This window comes from Podarcis cretensis (genome assembly GCF_951804945.1).
Source record: "Podarcis cretensis genome assembly, chromosome: 14".
NCBI lineage: Eukaryota > Metazoa > Chordata > Lepidosauria > Squamata > Lacertidae > Podarcis > Podarcis cretensis.
In genome coordinates, this window is record NC_137183.1 from 39427692 (window position 1) to 39450882 (window position 23191).

The following is a 23191-nucleotide window of genomic DNA, read 5'->3' on the forward strand; positions in this document are numbered from 1 at the left end:
TGGCACAACCTCTTCAATTCCTACTGTGCCTTAGCCCAAATACTTGCAACTGAATGAACTGCATATCATTTATTTACCTCATCCCCATCCTCCTTCAGTTTCCCCTTTGTCAACTTTGTAAGCATCTTAGAAAAGGGACCTATCCTTTTGTACTCAGTGAAGCGCCATCCAATTTGGCTATGCAAGTTATTAGAAGAGTTCCCCATGCTTTGCTGTGTAAATTCACTGATGCCAGTACTATTGCAAGAAAAAGTAAACAGAATATTCAGAACTTTATTTTGTGTGTTATTGGCCAGTGAAGTGGTATTGTCATTAGCTATGCTACAGTGACTTGAAACCCTTTACTGACTAGTTTTCACCTTAACCCCTACCTCTTTGTAGCAGGTTACAGTATAAATAGTCCATTTTCTAAATATATACGCTCTATGCAAGGAGGGGAATGTTTTTCTACCTCCTTCACTTTTTAATATTGCTAACAGAATGTTTCTTTTGCAGTAAAATACCTTAAGGCTGACTCAGTCTTCAATCACTAGGAAAGAAGAGTTAACTTTATTGGATTCATTTCTGTACCATCTGTTCTGTCCTCACATTAGCTGAAGATAGTAGCTGCCTTTCAATGCAATTCTCTGGTTGCCTGCAGATGGTTCCTAATTTGACCTCTCAGCAACATTAAGCAATACTCTTTTCTCCAGTGCTTGAAAATGAGCAGTGTTGTCATTAAGTTAATCAACTTGTGCTAGTGATTTAATACTGCTGTGGTCACACAACTTCAAGGAAATCATTTAAGAAATATTAAAAATCTTTTAATTCCTTTCTCCTAGTGGCGTTAGCAAGCCAAAATCAGCATTCTGTTAATGTTGTTGCAAGTATAGCATAGAAATTCCTGTACATAATCACTAAGTGTAAAAAGAGATATTGTGGCAAAGGGGAAAGACTGGAAGTTGTTCTGGGTAGAGTACTACATTTTTAATTTGTGTTATTAATCTGACAAGCCTCCTTGAGGCTTCTAAGAATCAAAGTACTGCCCTGCTTCAGATTTTTCTGTAGCCTTATGACCAAAAATATGACCTACACTTTTCCTATAAATTTATGTTTATATTACTAAACTCTAGTACCAAAGAAGGATAATGTTGGTAATAGCTGCCACCTTACCCATTGCTGGAGTAGGAATATTTAGTGATGTACATTATTCTTTTTGGAAGACTTGGAAGTATTTTCTCCGTAACAGTCCTGTGTTAGTAATACTGATGTGGTGTGTGCTGGAAAGCTACATGAGCACAAAAGCCCCAACTCTTTGGACATCAGCAGAGCAAGAACTTCATAGGAGGTATGGAAAAAATACTTAACTCCAAACACGGTATTGTTGGTGGAAGCTCTCTGCATATGGGCATTTGCAGACTGGGCAAGGCCCAAATTCATGCAATAGGTAAGACCTACTAGGTGAAAACGTATTAAACTGAGGGCATTCGTCAAATGCAGCTTTCTAAATATTTTTTACTGCAGAGCAGAAATAACTAACCTGTAGTATTCCATATATTGTTGAATTCTCATAAGCCCCCAGCCAGAATAGCTAATAGTTGGGCATAATGGAAGCTGTAATCCACCAATAATCTAGACAGCCACAGATTCTCCCACTCCTGGTATTATAGATATGTTATTCAAATAGCTCACAGCTAACATTATCCATGTAAAAGCCTGGAATGAAAGCCAAGAAGTTGTTTTTCCAGTACATGTTGTGTTGCTGGCTCCACACCAAGCTCTTGAATGTAATCATGGATAAGTTTTGGCAAGATTTAATAGCCTGAAGGAAGGTGCTAGCATTATCTGTTTCACAGAATCAGAACTGTAGAGTTGGAAGGGAGCCCAAGGGTCATCTAGTCCAACCCCCAGCAATGCAAGAATGTAGGAATTTGCAGGCAGGCAACCAACTCACTGAAAACTACTCCATTGGGGATCTTGATCAATTTGCACTTATGTTTGTCAAGAATTCTAAAACCATCAAATAAGTAAAGTATTTCTTTTCATCCACTGCATGTGCATGTATGTCCTATATTCTAATAGCAAGCTCACTCTCCAGTTGTCAATCTAAGCACTACAAGAGGCAGATAGTAGCAGCTTGAGGGAAATGCTAAGGAGTGGATGCCCAGTAGAGTAGCCATCTTGGGATGGAATAAAGCATTCTGGAAAAGGGCATGGCTGACTGCAACCCTAACAGTGCATAGTTACAACTACCACAAGGTGTAGTGATAGCCCTTTCCTCTGTAGTCTCCCTCACTTTCAGACGCAGTATGCCTCTGAATGGCAACTGCCAGGAATGACAGGTGGAAAGAACACTCTTGTGCTCAGGTGATGCTTGTGGGCTTCCCATAAACATCTGGTTAGTCACTGTGAGAATGAAATACAGGACTGGAGGGGCCTTTGGACAGACCTAGCAAGGGCTGCTCTTGAACTGGAGCAGTCCACATTGCAGTATTTTGCTGGACTCCTATTTGTTATTTTGGCTAACATCAAGGAATCAGTGTGTATATACACCCGAGTTTTGTTTGGGGCCTCTGTCATAGAAAATGGATTAGGTCAAGACATGGGCATGAACCAGCATGAAATAATATTGACTCCTATTCATTCCATAGCTTTTTGAGGTTCACGTTCGCCAAGAGATTGTGCCACATTTGAAGGGGATGTCCACACTACCTGCAAACATAATAACAGGATAGCTATCTAGGCTTGCAGCAGAGATTCTTAGAAGACATGTTTTGAATATCCCAATGCTTAAGTGGGTCTTATATGATAAAGATGTAAGTTGCAAATTTACTCACTGAATTCCCATTGATTTCAGTAGGATTTGACTTCCATTAGTGTTGCTTCTGTGCTTTTCAAACTACAACATGCAGAAAAATTCTGCCTGTACTGGAGAGCCAGGAGCTGGAAATAACTGTCCTCTTGTCAAAGTATTCTTCAATGACTGCACTTAAACAGCTCCAGTGCCCAAGAGGCAGTATTACAGGCTTTCTTGGCACATGGCAGATTTGTAGAACCTCGTAGTGTAAGATTTCCCTTTTGTTCCTAACATAAGCCCAACTTACATGTATACGAGGGCCTAAAAAGGGACTGTACTGTAAGCTGGACTTATGTTTAGATTCCTTAATGAAATATTAGATAGTAGCCCACAGAGGGCTTCCTAGTTGATGGAGCCTTCATCTTCCACCTCACTGAGGAGTGGGGCTGTGTCTACAGGCTGCCTAGCAGGCTCCTCTGTTGATGAGCGCTTTGTTGAACGGTTCAATGTTCCGCCCTAGAAAAAGAAATCGGGAAAATGAAACTGGGCATTATTTGGGGGTTTTGGAATCTCGCTGTCAGCTGGGGTGCTAGACTATGATTTTCCAAACCCTATTTCACCACCATATAAAGCAGGAATCACATTCTATCAGGTCTGCCTGAGAAGCGTTACCTCCTGGTCATAATTACACCCTAGTGGCCTTATTCAGGGAAGTTGGTCGCAATGACAGCAGCAGTAGCAGAGAACTGGGGAGAAGGTTTAACATCATATCTGCCACCACCCACAAGCCAGATCAATTTTGGTTACCCCTAGCAGCAAGAGGTAAAGGCTGCAAGCTCCTCATCTCTTATTTTAAATAAAGTAATTAGCAGTAATAACTGGAGTCAGGCTGGGTCTGTCTAAAGTTAAGACTCATTTGTTTAGCGACCTGCTTCCCCTCTTGCTCTACAGTTCTCTCATGAAAAAGGTGCTTTAGAACCAAAACCAACTCCCTGTAACATTTATTTCTTACTAGAAAATGCAGCAAGACAAAATCCTCCATTTCTGGATACAGTGTGGAACCTCGTGGCTTTGCATAAAGTCATTCAATGTTTTCTTAATTAGCAACAACTGAATTTTAAAAAACCAACGTGCAGTGATATTGTTTTGCTAGGATTTCGGGTTACCTGCACAACAGCATCTTTGCTGGGGGAACCTGACTTATTAGCGTATGGCATAAAGAAAGAGAGAGGACCAAAAATCAAAAGAAATGGGCAGAACTCTGCTGCCACCACCAGTCTTCTTAATGGCCCAGTTTGGGGTTCTGAAATTTTAGCCAACCTTGGCTGTGCATTATGATGCTTTCCTTAGGAAATCTTTGGGACAGAACCTCTTTTTTTATTTAAAAAGGAAAGATATTATCAGGCAGGAACGTGGAGCAGAATTAGGCAGAATATGGCAAATGCCCCAAATACTGATCCTTACCTGCTTCTTGTCCACTATGTTGAGGCTGACGGAGGCAACAATACAAGCAATGGTGTTTGCCAGCATGAAGACCATCATCTGTTGCCATCGCCACAATGGGATCTTTAACTCACTGCAAGGTAAATAATAATAAATGTACATATGGCAAACAAGACAGCCAACTGCTTGAGAATTTACATCCCCTCATGTAGTAGGGTTGCCATATTTCAAGAAGTGAAAATCTGGAATTATTAATTTCTGGCCAAAGTTGTGGGCTGCTTTTTTTTTTTTTTTTCAAAATCTGCCCCCACCCAAAATTGAAGTTTTTTGGAAATTCGTCAAAAATTCAACACTTCCAATATGGGCTGCCATATGCTTGGGTTTCCCCAGACATTTTAACTGGTTTCTGAAAATTCAACCCAGATGCCATTTTTGACAGACAAATCGCGGAAATATGGCAGCCCAATCATGTAAGACATGTGCAAAATAATGTAATCCCATGGCCAAGCCTTGGAGCAACATGGGATCTGGGGTTCGGGAGTGATGGTGACAATGGTGTCATTTTTTTGACGGCACAACTGTGAGGAAGGAAGAAAAGCAGCTATTCTCACCTCGACTTCGTTCCCAGAATCCGTCCCACAATCACATTAGAGAGGCCAATTCCAATCATCTGTACAGATGTTGCAAGCCCCATGGCTGTTCCCAAGGTTGCCTGGGGGACCACAAGGGGGATAGAGGGCCACATGCTAGCCTGTTAAGAGGTGATTGAAACAACAGAAACAGTGAGAAAATCGGTGATTTGAGAAGTAAGACTGTTAAACTAGGGGGAATGGGTTTTTTCAGCTTCGGCTTTTGTTTCCACCCATGTACCTAAAAGAGGGAACATGGAAACTTCCTCTAATGAGGCAGGCGCTAGGTAGATGATGTAGAACCTATCCCATGTATTCTAGGGAAGCAGAAATGGGGAGGTATCACATTTATGATGGCTTACTGCTGCAAAGGAGTAGGTAATGCCCAGCCAGATGGTAGAGACAAGTGGAGGAACGAACGTGAAAGCCAAGAGGGCAAAGACGGGCAAAGTCAGCACTGCGCAGCCAACTGCAAATACACCTCTCAGTCCAACATAATCCTGAAAAATGAAAAAAAGTAATAATTCTACATACACTACTGTAATGCTTGGCGATCCGCTTGGTTGTCTAAAATGCTGTAGTTTTCCGTGTATAAGACGAGGTTTTTTTCTTATAAAATAATGTCAGAAATGGGATTGGTTACTGCCGCGAGCAGGAGATTTTTAGTGGCGATTGGGCAGGTGATTAGTGGCTGCAGCAAATGCTGCTGTCGATTGGCGGCTGATGTTGGCGAGCGGGCAGATGATTGGCGGAATTGGTGACGCGTGCGATACCAACTGTCAGTCTGGGCAACCCCTCCACCCAAAGCTCAACAACTGTGGGCAAGCCTCCCCCCTTTTCTTAATTTTGTGTCCCCCAAAATAGGGGGCGTCTTATACACAGGAGCGTGTTATACACGGAAAAATACAGTACATTGTAAGGCTTTTTAAATATATACATAAAAGCAATCCAATCTATGATTTGATCTAACTTGCGGTCAGGTTCCAAAACCCAGCCCTCCTCATTTCGATTTGCAAAATCCTGCTACTCCACTGGAATAGCTGAATGTGCAGCTCTTGCCCTGCAGAAACCATGTCAAGGAATTCCAACCCCCGCCCAAGCGTTACACCAAAGCCAGTGACACAAGTACTTACGATCAGTATGCCGACTGCCGCTGAGAGAACAAGGGAGCTGTCATAAACTGCCCCAGCAATGTAAGCAGCTGCCTGTTGGGTATAGCCAGGATACTTATCTTGGATAAACTTGCTGGAAAGGGTTGCAGGAGAGAGAACCCCATTAAGATTCTAGATCACATGGCAGAAAGATTTCCTTTTTATCCATATGGAAACAATTGAGCTCTTCTGCCTTGCTTTTTTCCAAGGGCCTCTGCAGACAAATGGCCACATCTGCACCATATATTTTAAGTACTGTTTAACAGTCGTGGCTTCCCCCAGGGAATCCAGCAGCTTCCTAAGCATTCTGAGAGCTATTAGGAGACCCTCATTCCCTTATAAAGCTACAATTGCTAGAGCTCCCTGAGAATAAAAACAACGTTGTTTGGTAAACTGGCCTTCTGCCCAGGGCTGATCAGAGCTATGGTACAACAGCATCTAATAATAATAATAATAATAATTTATTATTTATACCCCGCCCATCTGGCTGAGTTTCCCCAGCCACTCTGGGCGGCTCCCAATCAGTGTTAAAAACAGTACAGCATTACATATTAAAAACTTCCCTGAACAGGGCTGCCTTAAGATGTCTTCTGAATGTCAGGTAATTCTTTATCTCTTTGACATCTGATGGGAGGGCGTTCCACAGGGCGGGCGCCACTACCGAGAAGGCCCTCTGTCTGGTTCCCTGTAGCCTCACTTCTCGCAATGAGGGAACCGCCAGAAGGCCCTCGGCGCTGGATCTCAGTGTCCGGGCTGAACGATGGGGGTGGAGATGCTCCTTCAGGTATACAGGACCGAGGCCGTTTAGGGCTTTAAAGGTCAGCACCAACACTTTGAATCGTGCTCGGAAACGTACTGGGAGCCAGTGCAGATCTCTCAGAACCAGTGTTATGTGGTCCCGGCAGCCACTCCCAGTCACCAGTCTAGCTGCCGCATTCTGGATTAATTGCAGTTTCCGGGTCACCTTCAAAGGTAGCCCCACGTAGAGCGCGTTGCAGTAGTCCAAGCGTGAGATAACCAGAGCATGCACCACTCTGGCGAGACAGTCCGCGGGGAGGTAGGGTCTTAGCCTGCGTACCAGGTGGAGCTGGTAGATAGCTGCCCTGGACACAGAGTTAACCTGCGCCTCCATGGACAGCTGTGAGTCCAAAATGACTCCCAGGCTGCGCACCTGGTCCTTCAGGGGCACAGTTACCCCATTCAGGACCAGGGAATCCTCCACACCTGCCCGCCTCCTGTCCCCCAAAAACAGTACTTCTGTCTTGTCAGGATTCAACCTCAATCTGTTAGCCGCCATCCAACCTCCAACCGCCTCCAGGCACTCACACAGGACCTTCACCGCCTTCACTGGTTCTGATTTAAAGGAGAGGTAGAGCTGGGTGTCATCTGCATACTGATGAACACCCAGTCCAAACCCCCTGATGATCTCTCCCAGCGGCTTCATATAGATGTTAAAAAGCATGGGGGAGAGAACAGAACCCTGAGGTACCCCACAAGTGAGGGCCCAAGGGTCTGAACACTCATCCCCCACCACCACTTTCTGAACACGGCCCAGGAGGAAGGAGCGAAACCACTGTATAACAGTGCCCCCAGCTCCCAGCCCCTCTAGACGGTCCAGAAGGATGTTATGGTCGATGGTGTCAAAGGCCGCTGAGAGATCCAGCAGAACTAGGAAACAGCTCTCACCTTTGTCCCTAGCCCGCCGGAGATCATCAACCAGCGCGACCAAGGCAGTTTCAGTCCCATGGTGAGGCCTGAATCCCGATTGGAAGGGATCCAAATGGTCCGTTTCCTCCAGGCGTGCTTGGAGTTGTTCAGCAACCACCCGCTCAATCACCTTGCCCAAGAATGGCAGATTTGAGACTGGGCGATAGTTGGCCAAATTGGCCGGGTCTAAAGATGTGTTTTTAAGAAGCGGTTTAATGACCGCCTCTTTCAGCGGGTCTGGGAAGGCTCCCTCACAGAGGGAAGCATTCACCACCCCGCAAAGCCCATCGCCCAGCCCTTCCCGGCTCGCTTTTATCAGCCAGGATGGGCAAGGATCAAGGAGACAGGTGGTCAGTTTCACTCGTCCAAGCAGCCTGTCCACATCCTCGGAGGTAACAGATTGGAATTGATCCCATATAACAGGATCAGACAGAACTCTAGCACTCTCCCGCCCTGGCCCTGCTCCCACTGTGGAGTCTACCTCCTTCTGAATCTGAGCGATTTTATCTGCAAAAAACTTTGCAAAAGCATTGCAGGAGATCTTGGGGTCCCTACCAGGCCCCGGTGGTACAGGTGGTTCCGATAAACTGCGAACCACCTGAAAAAGTCTCCTGCTGCTGTTTTCTGCAGATGCAATGGAGGCGGCGAAGAAGGCCCTCTTCGCCGTCGCCATTGCCACTTGGTAGGCTCGACGTTGAGCTCTAACCCGTGTCCGGTCTGATTCAGAATGAGTTTTCCGCCACCGGCGCTCTAGCCGTCTCAATGATTGTTTCATCACCCTCAGCTCCGGGGAAAACCACGGGGCTGTCCGGGCTCCATGCAATCGGAGAGGGCGCTTCGGAGCCAGACAGTCAATAGCCCTGGTTAACTCCGCATTCCAGCGTGCCACCAGGGAATCAGCTGAAAGGCCATCAACTTGGGATAAAGCATCCCCTACCACTCTCTGGAAGCCAATTGGAACCATTAAGTGGCAGGGGCGGACCATCCGAATCGGTCCCACCTCCCTGCGGAGGGGAAGTGTTGCGGAGAAGTCCAGTTGCACCAGGAAGTGATCTGACCATGGCACTTCTTTTGTTTCGCTTTTAGTTAATGTCAGATCACCAACATCCGTAGAGGTAAACACCAAGTCTAAGGCATGTCCGTGGCTATGAGTTGGGCCAGACTTATTCAGGGACAGCCCCATGGAGGCCATGCTTTCCACGAAGTCCCGAGCAGCCCCTTGTAAGGTCGTGTCGGCATGGATGTTAAAATCCCCCAGGACAACCAAGCTAGGTGTCTCCAGGAGCATATCCGCCACGACCTGAAGCAGCTCGGGCAGGGAATCCTTGGTGCAGCGGGGAGGTCGGTACACCAGTAGGAATCCTGTACTGCCCCTATTGCCCAACTTCCAGAACATGCACTCAGAAAACTGGGTCTTCCCAATAGGACGCCTGGTGCAGACTAATAACTTCCTAAAAATCACTGCAACCCCCCCTCCCCGCCCACATGACCTGGGTTGCTGTGCGTAAGAGAAACCTGGTGGGCAGGCAGCGGCAAGGACAGGCCCATCTGCCTCATCCAACCAGGTCTCTGTCACACATGCCAGGTCAAATCCTCCATCCACAATCAGGTCATGGATGGCAGTGGTTTTATTCATCATTGACCTGGCATTGCACAGCAACACTTTCAGGTCATGTGGGTTTCCCTTGCTGATTACCGTATCCTTCCGGTCAGGACCAGACCTGGAGGCAGGGATAGTCCTCAAACAACAACAATGACATGGTCTGGTCTTAGCATAACTCCTCCTCCTGCCCGTGATCACTGAGATCGGGTGTCCCAATACATCTCCCCCTGTGGAACCTGCCCCACCCAATCTATTGGCTGAGGCCCACTCCCAGGCAGCCATGACCCTTCCCCTTAAAAGGCAAAATACAAACTATATAATAATTTAACAGAATAATAATAATAATAAAACAAAACAGAACAAAACAAAACAAAGCAAGGAACAATAGTGCTGACTCAGTGCTTATCCCACCCCAAGCAAAAATAAAATAATGAAATAATATAATATTATAAAAAACAACAACCACCATTTAAAGTGCTGCAAATTAAAAGCGATTAAAACATTTAAAACCATTTTGTCCATTGCTGCCGGTAGCTGCTCAGGCCTCTAAACTGTAGTGGCAGTGCAGGCCCCGCCCCCTAGGCCGGATGGAGTTGGCAGGAGAGGGAGCGGTCCTCCCAACACTCACGCAAGCAGCAGCAGCAGCAGCAGCCGTGTCCCGGAAACCTCAGGCCTCTTATGCTGTGGGTGTGAGTGCAGGCCCCGCCCCCTAGGCCGGATGGAGTTGGCAGGAGAGGGAGCGGTCTTCCCAACACTCACGCAAGCAGCAGCAGAGGCCATCACATTGGCTACCCCTGCTGTAGACCATGCCTGTGACCAGAAAGTCTTTAAATCCCTAGCCAAACTCCTGTTCTGCTTTGCACTTAGTGGTGCTATCAGGGCAGGACTTTTGAGGCAGACGTCAAAAGAATGAGGTGGAAGCCCCCCAAAACACAGCATGGCTAGCTTGCCACATTTCATAGTAAGTGGCGTAACACACATGACCATCTAAAGACAACAACCTCCCTTAAAAAAAAAAGACCCATTAAGTCCAGAGTCTAAAATTGTCTCACTGTACCAATGGCTTAACGTCACATCTCAACCCCTCCAATCAATACACGTTTTGCTGATGTACTGTAGACAAGCAGTGCAGGAAATCTGCCAAGGTCACAGCATTTTAAGGTGGAGTCAGAAAGGATGAGATCCAAATCTCCCAAGACAAGGGAAAGGAGCCCCGGCCTGTGTATCTGAGGAAGCTGCAATACGACCCAAGAGCTGCCATGTAGGGCACTTTGAAGACCAAGCACAGCCCAAGAAGCTGGCCGGGTGCCAGGGGGCTTTTTGGCTGCAGCCACTCAGGATGTATTGAAAGGACTCTCCAGAATTAATGACTTCTGAAAGCTCTGCAAAGGTATCAGGCCTTTGGTATCTACCCTCCCACTTGAGGAAGAGGAGGAGTTCTTGCTGCTGTTGTTATTAGGATTTATCTCCCATCCTTGAAGAACTTTCCTGAAGCAGCTTACCTGACATAGTAATGAGATGAGGTGTGTCTATCTCCCTCATTATTGGCTTAGCAAGAATTTTAAAACATCCCCGTTTACCCAGACATTTGATGGCTACAATGCACTGTTCCTGAGGTCACTGGCTGAGAGAATGTATTTAATGTTTTAGAATGTTTTTTTCTGTTTTAGAATGCTTTTTTAAAAAAAACAATGTATATGGTTTTTACTATACAGTGGTACCTCGGGTTACATACACTTCAGGCTACATACGCTTCAGGCTACAGACTCCGCTAACCCAGAAATAAGACCTCGGGTTAACAACTTTGCTTCAGGATGAGAACAGAAATCGTGCTCCGGCAGCGTGGCAGCAGCGGGAGGCCCCATTAGCTAAAGTGGTGCTTCAGGTTAAGAACAGTTTCAGGTTAAGAACAGACCTCTGGAACGAATTAAGTACGTAACCAGAGGTACCACTGTATTTTGAATCACCGAGATGGTTCATAAGACATTGAAAGACAGTCTTCTGATAATCATCTCATGCAACAGAAGCAAAAATCCAGACCTTCATCTACCCTGGTTCCAAGCCATAAAGTACTTTGAAGCAGGGATGGGGAACCCTGCAAACCTCCAGATGTTGGGCTCCCAACTGGCACCAGCCAGCATGGCTAGTGATACAGGAGTTGTAGCTGGCAACACTTGGCCACAGGCTCTTCATCCCTGCTTTGAAGGTGTGCACCAGTACTTTGAACTGGTCCCAGAAATGGACCAGTAGCCAGTGCAGCCATTAAATCACAGTTCATCCTACAAGTTTTAAGTCCCAACAAGAATGGTATTGATTTGCCAACAGGGAATACTTTGGAAACTAGTAATCCTGAACCCTTCTAGGCCTAGTTTGTTCTAGGGCCACATATGAGAACCAGATTGGCAAGGCAGAGCCAGCCAAAACTAATGTAGTAGAGGGGACTCTGCTGACCAGTCCATATGAGTTTGGGCCATTCTGCCCACATCTCACTTATTAACATTCATACATTCCTGCTTCAACTAAACCTCAGCATTGGGGATGAGTCACTAAATAAAACCACCACAGTAAACCATTTACCTGGCATCCGCCACGAAAGGAAAGACCCCGTTGTAGAAAAACATGATGGTCAGGACCAGGAGCCAATAGCGAAGTGGTAGGTGTCGAACATCCTGAACCCGCTGCCAATTAGAGAAAAATAAAATGCACATCATAGAATCACAGAGTTGGAGGGTCTTTTTCAACTATCTGGTTCACCTCACTGCTCCATGCAGGAGATCCAGATATAAAAAGTCTCAAGCAGATGACTGTCCAGGCTACGTCTCCCAAGTCATTGGTTCAGTTGTCAGTCTGCTCCTAAGAGGTTTCCTGTAAGTTACGCAAATGGCACCATGTTCTCATCCAAAACTCTGAAGGTTAAAAGCTCCAGGGCAGGGATGAGGAATCTGTGGCCCTTCAGGTGTCCCTGGACTACAGTTCCCATCATTCCTCACCACTGGTCATGCCAGCTCTGGCTGATGGGACGTGAAGTCCAACATTACCTAAAGGGCCTCAGGTTTTCCATCACTGCTCTAGGGCTGAATTTTCACCACTACCACCTAAGGAAGGAGGATCACCACACAGATTATTATTATACCTTTTTAGTCAGGAAGGATAAGAACGGAAATATTCTGTGACAACACTAGCTCAGGAACAGAGCATGTATCATATCATAGACTCTGTTTCCCAGTTTCCTTTAGTTTAAAAAATCAGTTTTGTAAAACTTGGGATGTAGTGAAAAATATATATTTTGGGGCCGTAAGCTGTGGATTACTTAGCCTGTGCATAAATCCAGCACTAAGCCTAGTGCAGCATTGAGGTTTCATTCAAATCTGGCTCTGGCAGTTCATGCCAGTATCTTTACAGCCTGCATTAGGGACTCCCTACATTGAATGTGCGGGGGAAAGAGATCCTTTCCTGTTCTTCCAGTAATAAACCAACAGTGCATGAAGATGCAGAGCAAAACAGGGCCCCCATGGCAACAAAAACCAAAAATCCAGGTCACTGCGGACTCAAAATCAGGGTCCAAATTCATGGCGCTGTCCTAGATGGGCCAAACAGCTGCCAGTCCAACATACTTGCTGGGCAAAAAGCTTTCAGGGTCACAGGCACTCAGGTAACTGCCACCACCCCCTCTTTGCAGAGAAAGAAAATTGGGGAGCTACAGCTTGGAGACTTTTGCTAAAAGGCACTTGCTCCCTCTCCTGGCTGCCAATGATAAATGAGGCTCTTGGCCTTTGCACACAAAGCTCACAATGGAAAAACAAGCATGTATGTGGCTCAGTGCAACTTCTGCCTCACGTACCACTTTCTTGGACTCTTGCTGGATAACTCCATCCAATCCGAGCTGCTTCATGCCCACCTTGTCCAGCACACTGACGACAACAGCAGAAAGAAAGCCCAGGACACATAACAAAGTCCCTGCAGGCAGAGAAGAACGACTGATGGGTGGAACTGTGATCACTGGAACGCTTTAAGGGTGTGTTAGACAAGAACGTGGTTTGGGTTCATTTGGGGACAGGAAGCCCAGCTAATTGCAATAATAATAATAATAATAATAATAATAATGCTAGAGAGGTGAAACTGGCAAGGGTCTTCTCCCCCCACAACACACACACACATCTTTTAGCTAGTCAGTTATGGTCGTCTTTGCAGGATGACCACCCCTACTGGCACCAAAGCACAATTCCTACTTGGAAGTGCATTAAGAGTTGCATTGTTCATCACCACTGATGCCGTAGGGCACTAGTGTATGTAGCTGCCTGCACACTCATGCAACCACATTCCAGACAGCATTTCACATTGCAACGAGCCTAATAACCGAGTCAAGAATCATATTGTGTCCAGCAACAAACATTGCTACTTCCTATTGGCGAAAATATGGTATTTGGACACAGAAGTGCTTGCTTGAGGGAGGACACAGTGTATTTGCTGCAATATAAACTGACCTTCTTGAAAGGCTCCATTTCAGGGCAATTTAAGGCCGTGGGGGGGGGGGGGGGTCCAACACAGCATTCCAGGCCTCTCTATCAAGCCCCTGGAACTCTCCCCAGACCTCACACTATCTCTAGTCACATCTCTCACCAGCCCTGCTTGAGTTTGTTTGTTTGTTTGGGTCTGGCTGGAATGTTTCCTGGGTCTCTGATAATGCTTCTTGTTTTGCCAGGATGGAGCATAGAGCATAGAGTGCGAGTGTGTATGTAGAAAACGGCCTACTGTACAAAGGGAAAATTCATGTTCGCTGTTCTGACCACTTTTGCCTCTGACCACACTGACCACTGGTATGTGGGCTGTAGAAAGTTGTCCAGAATGAAATGTGACCCTCAGGCTGAAAATGGTTCTTGGCCCCTGCTACAGAGGCAAGCTGACATGAAACTCACCTCCCCAGAGAGTCCACTGGATGCCAAAGTGACTTTCAAACTGCTGGGTGAAGAAGAAGTTGAGGACACTTCCGAGCCGGGAAAAGGAGAGTGTTAGCCCAAACGCCAGAGCCAATTCCTTCCCCTTGAACCAGAAGGCTGTGATACGATTTTGCACAACTCAAAAAGCAGAAAAGACAGCAGTGTTATTAAGTGATTTCATGAAAAAGATAGATGCTGAAAATGGAGAAGAGTTGATAACCTATAGCCCATATTTTCATAAAATACTCAAGGTAGTGAACAGAAGAGTCACACAAAAAAAAAGCTAAATGTGAAACCACGTGAACACTAGGAGAAGGGAAAAGACCAGAAATGGAAACCAGAGCGTCTCCAATCAGCAGTACAGACATTTATCCATGAAAAACACATATGACTTTGGATTCCCCGATTCCCCAAGGCAATGCACAGCAATTAAAATCTACAAAATTAAGCCACCCCTGTCTTAACTGAAAAAAGGATTTCTTTCTCTCCTTACTTGTTAGAGACCCGTTTCCAGAGCCGAAAAGCAACCTGCCCGTCAGCATCAGCGGCAAGAGATACGGAGTTCCTCTGAAGTGAGAGCCCAGAGCAAATATGGATGATCCCAGGACAGTGAGGAAAGAGAAGAGAAATACACCAACTAGGGAAGAAGAAGTTGGAAGAAGTTCATTAAATCAAGGCAAATGGGCTTTTAACAACTATGCAAGTGAGAGGAGTGAGAGGAGCCAGTTCTTGGATCTAGGTCTATGACTATTTCGATAAGACTTGAGCACACAATGCCTGTCTATTAACTGGAATGGCATCCAACAGGGAAACATTACTGGCCCATTTTGCCTGTCTCTGGTTCACTGCAAATGGGCACATCTCAGTGATCACTCTTCCCGTGATATTGTGTAATCCAAACCAGTGGCGGCTGGGGCCCATTGCAAATGGCAGGGCAGAAGGCAGGAGGCCAAAGGTTTGTGAAGCCAGAGCAAAGTGGAGACAAAGCCAATGACAGGTAATTGCAGCTCTGTCCTCATCATCCTCCCTCCTGAATCCCACAAGGGCAACACTGAGACTAAGGAAGAGGAAGTTGACAACCAGTGCTACCTCCTGGGGTGGTTGTAAGAAAGAACATAAGACAGGTGGAGGATGAGCTGAGGGCAGACTGAGTTGGCCGGTCACTGCCCCATTCTCTCTAATGGGCTAGCCTCCGCTAATCCAAACTCCAGATGTGTTGAGCTGGGAAACAGCACACCTGGAGAACCACTGGCAGAGGAAATCCCACACTGGCAGAAATAAACTCTGCCAGCTTCAGTGTCTCCTGAACTGGGGTTTGGACACAGTGGCTTTTAATATTGATAATTTATTATTCGCACCCCACCCATCTGGCTGGGTTTCCCCAGCCATTCTGAGAGGCTCCCAACAGAATATTAAAAATGCAACAAAACATCAGTCATTAAAAACTTCCCTAAACAGGGCTGCCTTCAGATGTCTTCTAAAAGTCAGATAGTTGTTTATTTCGTTGACATCTGATGGGAGGGTGTTCCACAGGGAGGCCACCACTACTGAGAAGGCCCTCTGCCTGGTTCCCTGTAACCTCACTTCCTGCAGTGAGGGAACCGCCAGAAGACCCTCAGAGCTGGACCTCAGTATCTGGGCTGAATGGGGGTGGAGACGCTCCTTCAGATATACTGGTAAGCTGGTGTATCACCAGTGGGCTTTCCCACAGTTTGGGTTGTTTTGTTAAATGCTGGAATCAGCCATAAACTGTGCACAGATATATTCCAATTCACACAGGTTTATTCGAATACACACAACACCTTTCTAAAACAGCTTCATAGGTTTCCAGTTTGTTTCCGGGCCCAATTCAAAGTGCTCATATTGGTGTTTAAAGCCCTAAATGACATAGGCGGCCAAGTATACTGGGTGCCGCATAACAAAAAGTCCCATTTTGCACCCTTGCCAACTGCGTCACAGAAAACAAATGGAAAACAAAGGAGCACACAGAATGGATTCACCAGATGACCTCTGAAAGCAAGAAGTCAAGTGGGGAGGGCGAACAATCAGCCATAGTTCAACGCCGCAGAACTTACAGCGATTTCCCAGTTTGTCAATTAAAAAGCCAGCCATGATCACCACCAGTGCATTGCTATGGGAAACAAGAGAAAAATAGAGTTATTGGTTTTTTTATTTTAAAAAATGTGTTTGCTTTTACTTATTTCCTGTTACTGTATTAGAAGAGCCCTGCTGGAGCAGACCAAAGGCCCATCTAGTCTAACATCCAGCTCTCACAGTAACCAACCACATGCCCTATGCAAAGCCCCAAAACAGGACTTGAGTACATAGCACCCTCAGCACCTGGTACTCAGATGCATACCAGCCCAGATTAAAGCTCAGTTGGTAGAGCATAAAACTATTGATTTCAGGGTTGTGGGTTTGAGCCTCACATTGGGCAAAAAGATTCCTGCATTACAGGGGACTGGACTTGATGATCCTTGTGATCCCTTCCAGCTCTACAATTCTACGACAGGAGAACACAGCACCCTCTGCACTTGTGATTCCCAGTACCTGGTACTCAGATACATGCTGCCTCTGACAGGAGAACACAGTCAACATTGTTAGTAGCCACTGACAGCCTTTCCCATATACATCCCCACATAGACATAGATATACTTAAAAGATAAATATAAATATAAAAATATAAATATAAATGGAGGGGGTGTTTCCTCTACACTCTGCCAAACCTTGCTGCAGCTGCATTTAATGGAGGGGAGAGCTTCATTGAGTTATTGGCCAAATGGCACTGTGAAGCATACACGCATGCATGCACGCATGCGCACACACACACACACAGAGAGATAAACAGTTCGCATGGGCCACCTGCCACCCATGCTACTTTCTCACTTGCCTATCTGCCATTTGTCACGCTGGAGTTGGCCTATCAATAGCCCCTGAAACTGCAGCATGCCGATAGCCTTACTTTTTAATGTATATAGGAAGATACAGAAGAATGACTTACGTCCAGGCATAGATAGCATACAGAAGATTGTACTCTTCAGGCGTCATTCCCAGGCCTTCCACACAGTCAGTTCCATTATGCCCTGTGCCATTGTGGTGCGTGCCATTGGGACAGGTTAGGTTCTATAATAACAAGTCAGAGTAAAAGGAAGTGAGTTCCAGAAATAAACAAGGGGTTGAGTAGGTGGACATCTGGATCCAGCCATTCCAAGACACCCAGCTGCCTGTTTTGCCTTAGGTGGCTAGTGCTCTTTATCTATTTCCTAAGATTATTTCATATAGCAAACTCTTAGGACTCTTGTGAATCATAGGTAGGGAGTAGGAACTGGTTAGCCCTCATACAAAAGGAGGAAAATGACTTTAAATGGTTGGAGAAGACATATACTTTTAGGACAGGCCAGTGCCACAGCTCAGCAACCGATCAGTGCTCTGCATGCAAAAGATTCCAGGTCTATCTCTACTTAAAGGATCTTAGCTGACAGAGCTGGAGAGCTGAGAGAGACCTTCACCTTGTATCTTGTTCCCTTCCCAACACTAAACCAGTGTTCTGTGACCACTGGGCCCATTCAGTCCTGATTGGGAAGCTTTGTGGAGTTCTGCAAACCTTCATTGTCTCCCTGGAGCCTGCCAGTACCTCTCCTTTAAATGGTACTACTTTGGCCACTCAAAGAACTGAGTTTTCCATTAGTACATATGATGATAAACCTATCCTCAGCCATGAATCCTTCTAATCCAGGGATGAGACACCTCATGTTGGTGGACTACAATTCCCACAATCATCCCTGACCATTGCTCATGCTGGCTGAGGCTGATGAGGTTGGTGTCCAACATCTGGGAGGTCATATGTTCCCCACCCCTGATGTCTAAAGTACTCCAACTGAAGATGAATTCCAGGTCTGTTGCATTTTGGACAAAGATGTACAAATCTAGTCTGTAGAAACTGTGACGGCATTTAAACTATAGTTTTGCTTGAGTCCTGGCTGCAACAAAAATAATACCAACATATATGCCCTTCAGCTGTGGAAACAGCTCTCTTCTTCGACCTGGTCAGCTTGAAAAGCCTTGTGCTCAGAGACATTTTGTATTTATACGCCCCCAACCCATTTTGTCTCAAGACTGCAGTCAATATGACCTTTTAAAGAATACTGTTGCTCATTCCCACCTAAGCACTTACCCCTTGAAACTGTTCTTGCAAAACACTGGGGATATCAAAGCAGAAGTAAGAGCCAAAGGTCAGGAGGCAATTGAAGAAGAGCACAAGGAATCTGTAGTAAGCTGCAGAAAAAAATGAACATAAGGCAAAAGTTGCAAAACTAAGGAAGGGGAAAAGTCTCACAGATGGCAATTTTACCCATGATTGTGTTTCGCAATTAAAATGTGCAGTGAAACAATTGATACTAAGGCAGTTGTGCCCCACTTGGAAATTGTGGACTGTAGCTGATGTTAGTTCTACTCAAGAGTAGACTTCTTGAAATTAATAGCCATGGCTAACTTAGGTACATTAATTCCAAAGGGAAACCCAGCCAGATGGGCTGGGTATAAATAATAAATTATTATTATTATAAAGGGTCTACTCTTAAGTAAAACTAAGCTGGATACAACACTGTTTTTGCTTGCTAACATAATTATGGGAGCACTTACATCACCACCCTGAAAGCAGCTAATATGTTCACATCAAATATTGCAGTGTATTTCAATGGGACCCTACTTTCATGTGGTTCCCTGGCAGAGAAAAGAGGTGGGGCAGGAATCACAGAAAGGAACTTCACACTGACCATTGCAAAGCTTATAATTTGAATGTGCATGCAGGGGAGCATTTGCTGCAGATTTATTTTGTATTTTCTTGGAAGTTTCAATATACATGTTCCTAGGTTTTAATATTTGACAGGACATCGAGTTAAGAAGCACAATATACCGGTAAATCTTCATGTAAATACGATATTGGGCTCAAGCTGGGACCACAAAAACAGACTCAGTGGAGCAAGAGAGAAGCAAGGACTCCCTAAAGGCAAAGGCAAAACACAGAAACACAACCCCTCTAAAATGACCGTCAGGCGATATTCAGTGGGGGAAGGGGGAGGAAATCTGCCCACCACGCCGCTCAGCCCGTAAGAAATTCAGTGTAGAGGCAAGGAGGAAGGCTTAAGCAGGGCTTGAGTACAAGACATTATTTTTAACGCCCGGAGAGGTGTGTAAAAAAATAGAAGGGCCTCCAGGCAAGCGATCAAGAGGTCGATTCTGAGCTTGGGCAGTGAAGCTCTGAGCATGTGCAAAGAGCCTTGCACGCGCGCTCTTCAGTTCTCTATTAACGGGAGGAAGGACCGTGATTTCCTCTTTCTCTTATTGGCAATTAAGCAAAAGAAGAGCGGGGAGGGAAGGAAACGCATAGTCCGTCACGTGCCCTAACGACGGTCACGTGACAGGCGCGGCTCGCGCTCACCTTTCTCGGCTGCCGCCTCCGCCATGGCTTTTTTTCAGTTCTGGCGGCTGCTGCTTCCTCCGCAAGTTTCAGCTCACCGCGACGAACCGGAGTCTCCGCCCCTCTTCGCTCGGGCCACGCCCCTCCGCTCGGGCCAGACACCGGCCGGCACTGCCTGGCACTCAGACTCCGCCCACCGCCGCTCGCTTTTCTGCCTTTGTCTCGCCAGCCCAGCCCATGTCTCCTCTTGAGTGACAACCCGCCCTCCAGCTCCGCCTACTGCTGCCGAAGCTGGGCGGGCGCTCACCGCCCAGCTTGGCGACGACGCCAACAAATCCGCTCGAGTCTGAGCCCGCCCTCTTTCCTCACCCACTGAGCTTTCCTCTCTGCTTCGGCAGGCCTGAGAGCCACGCCCCTCCCGAGAAGGAGCTGGGGTCTCTCTGTTTCGCCTGTGGGCCTGTCACTCTCCCCTCTCCTGCCCCGCCTTAGTGAAGTGTGCATGCGCACGAAAGCTAATAATAATAATAATAATAATAATAATAATAATAAATAAAATAAAAAAATAATAAAAAATAATAATAAAAATAAAAATTAATAATAATAATAATAATAATAATAATAATAATAATAATAATAATAATAATTTATCATTTATACCCCTCCCATCTGGCTCAGTTTCCCCAGCCACTTTGGGTGGCTTCCAATCAAGTGTTAAAAACAATACAGCATCAAATATTAAAAACTTCCCTAAACAGGGCTGCCTTCAGATTTCTTTTAAAGAGAAGATAGCTACTTATTTCCTTCACATCTGAAGGGAGGGCGTTCCACAGGGTGGGTGCCACTACTGAGAAGGCCCTTTGTCTGGTTCCCTGTAACCTCACTTCTCGCAATAAGAAGAAACTTAGTTGGTCTCTAGGGTGCTACTGGACATTTATTTTATTTTTTTATATATTTCACCCGCGCTCTCAGGTTGGCCTCCTCTGAGGCCTGAGGGAATAATAATAGTAATTTATTATTTATACCCCGCCCCTCTGGCTGGGTTTCCCCAGCCACTCTGGGCGGCTTCCAGCAAAATATTAAAAATACAATAAAACATACATTTAAAAACTTCCCTAAACAGGGCTGCCTTCAGATGTCTTCTAAAAGTCCGATAGTTGTTTATTTCTTTGACATCTGAAGGGAGGGCGTTCCACAGGGCAGGCGCCACTACTGAAAAGGCCCTCTGCCTGGTTCCCTGCAACCTCACTTCTTGCAGTGAGGGAACTGCCAGAAGGCCCTCGGAACTGGACCTCAGTGTCCATGCTGAACGATGGAGGTGGAGATGCTCCTTCAGATATACGGGGCCGAGGCCGTTTGGGGCTTTAAAGGAAGATTGCCGTCTCTTGTGGGGGGCGGTGTGGGTGCTCCTGGTCTCGCCCATGAATATTTGTCAGTCTGTTTGGTTGTAAGTCGCTTTGGTTTGCCCTGTGAAAGAAAAAGCGATGAAGGAATTTAATAAATAATAACAATCTTTTTTTTAAAAAAAATTACCACACCCTAACTCCTGAATGCCAAACTGTATGATCAGTACACTTCCTCTGTTCTTTCTTTTTTTTTTTTGCACTTAATTCTCCTTTGACCTCACTGTTTACACACCCACACACCCCGCACCAAAGCGACCTTGGGAACAGCGTCATTTTTATCAGATCAACTGATGAAATCTGGAGCTGAAACGTTCTGTAAAGAAGGTAAAATTTCTGTTGTGTTAGTCACTGTTAGTCTGTCTCCCACTGACCAAAACCAAATGAGCGTCTGGGCTAAAAACATCTTATTCTGAAGTGGCATTTATATCCATTTCCATAAGTGCTGCAAAGTGTGGGTAGGAAAAGCGAGAGCCTCCCCCCCCCTCCCCATATCGCCCTGCACTGAAATGAAATCTGAAAGGACAAACATGCCCACGTGCCTCACTGAAATTGTGAGGGAGTCTTTAAAAATCACTGGTTTTCAATGGCTTCTCTGCCTTTTGGGTTAAGAGCAAGTGTAAAAACCACTGGTTTGAATTCAGTAGTAATACTAAAGTAACATGCGTATTGCTCTGTGAATTGTTATTTTAGGATGAATAATGTGCTGTTAGGTACAAATCAAGGGAATGTGTGAAAGTGGATCCCATGTTGCAGGTTGGGAGTCAGAGGTGGATCTCGGGTCTGTACCAGGTGCTGCTGTAATAAATATATGATTTCAGTGATTAACAGTATCCTACTAGGATCGAAAACAAATGAGTCTGAAGTTACGTTTGATGCCTTCATTACTGTTTGATGCCTTCCTCCAATCCAGGAACCACACCTCTGCTTCCTCCCCTCTGAAATTCTTCCTGAATTTTCAGCTTTTATTTCGTAAAATAAATCTCTAGCAGACATCTAAGTTTTGCTGTTTTTGATGCCTGCTAAATACTTTCTTTTTTCAGCAAGCCTGTCCAGATTTTTTTTAAAATAGTTTTTAAAAAATTATGTGGATTTTATCTGTGTTGTTAAATTGTCTGCTTACTCTTAATGTTGGCTAGTTTTATAAGTATTTTTGATTAAAAATTATTCTATTTTATGTAAACCACTTAGATATTTACTCATTTTTGTTACATAATCTATAAATGTTGCTAAATAAACTAACTAAATAAATATTCTTTATTAATTTTAGTGCATAACCAATACAATTACAGTATATTTCAACAACTTTTCTTATCTGTATTTTCTCCATCTCCATTTATTCCACAACTTTCTTTCTCACCTTCAACACAGTCTTTCTCATTTCAGATCCTAGGACTAGGTCAAAGTTCCTCCCAGTTAAAATGTCAGACCTTTTAACAAGCTTCTTACACAGTAAACCACCTTTCATATTGCAATGAAGAGATCAGTTGAAAGGCCTGAATGAGGAAGAGTGGGAAGGAGAGAAGAATGACTAAGAGATAGGGAGACAGAAAAAGGAAACAGAGGAGGGGGAGTCACATCAGATTAACCTAAACAAACAGTGCAACCTTATGCATAAGAAGTACTGACTAGTAGCAGCTCCGCAGGATTTCAGGCAATATTCTTCCCCCACAGCCCTACCTGGAGATGCCAGGGTTATTGGATATATTTATTGCAGGCATAGGCAAACTCGGCCCTCCAAATGTTTTGGGACTACAACTCCCATCACCCCTGACCACTGGTCCTGTTAGTTAGGGATGATGGGAGTTGTAGTCCCAAAACATCTAGAGGGCTGAGTTTGCCTATGCCTGATTTATTGGATAGATTTCTAGCCTGCCTTTCAGGGCATGTTGTCATCACACAAAATAAAAATAAAATAAAATAAAATAAAAATATAAAATAAAACATAAAATAATTATCAATGCAACCATTAAATAAAGCAATTTCCAGTTTCCATTTACAACTTACAATTAAGCAACAGCAGCTAAACAACATTTTCAAGCAAAACAAATGAACTAAATGTGAACTGGATTAAAAAAACAAAACAATTTCTCTCTTTTTTAAAAAAACAACAAAAAATGAACAGA

At 45.1% G+C, this 23191-nt stretch overlaps 1 protein-coding gene across 1 annotated transcript; it reads right to left on the reverse strand.

Annotated features, from left to right (window-relative positions):
• Nucleotides 1-253: 253 nt before the first annotated feature.
• LOC307203395 (lysosomal dipeptide transporter MFSD1-like) lies at nucleotides 254-19926 on the reverse strand. Its single transcript, XM_079954140.1, has 13 exons — nucleotides 19687-19926; nucleotides 18421-18521; nucleotides 17248-17369; nucleotides 16322-16377; nucleotides 14740-14883; nucleotides 14226-14384; nucleotides 13151-13266; nucleotides 11887-11987; nucleotides 5982-6093; nucleotides 5211-5348; nucleotides 4831-4970; nucleotides 4241-4352; nucleotides 254-3292 (listed from the first exon to the last, which is right to left on the reverse strand). Exons 1-13 carry the CDS (start codon nucleotides 19709-19711, stop codon nucleotides 3179-3181), a joined length of 1440 nt encoding a protein of 479 aa, XP_079810266.1. The 5' UTR covers nucleotides 19712-19926; the 3' UTR covers nucleotides 254-3178.
• Between the last annotated feature and the right edge of the window lie 3265 nt (nucleotides 19927-23191).

Coding starts and splice junctions, on each gene's coding strand:
- LOC307203395 (XM_079954140.1), bottom strand. CDS start 19,711: ATGGCGGAGGCGGCAGCCGAGAAAG. Junction 17,370..18,420: donor TGCAAGAACAGTTTCAAGGG/GTAAGTGCTTAG, acceptor TTGTTATTATAG/AACCTAACCTGTCCCAATGG. Junction 16,378..17,247: donor TATGCTATCTATGCCTGGAC/GTAAGTCATTCT, acceptor TGTTTCCCATAG/CAATGCACTGGTGGTGATCA.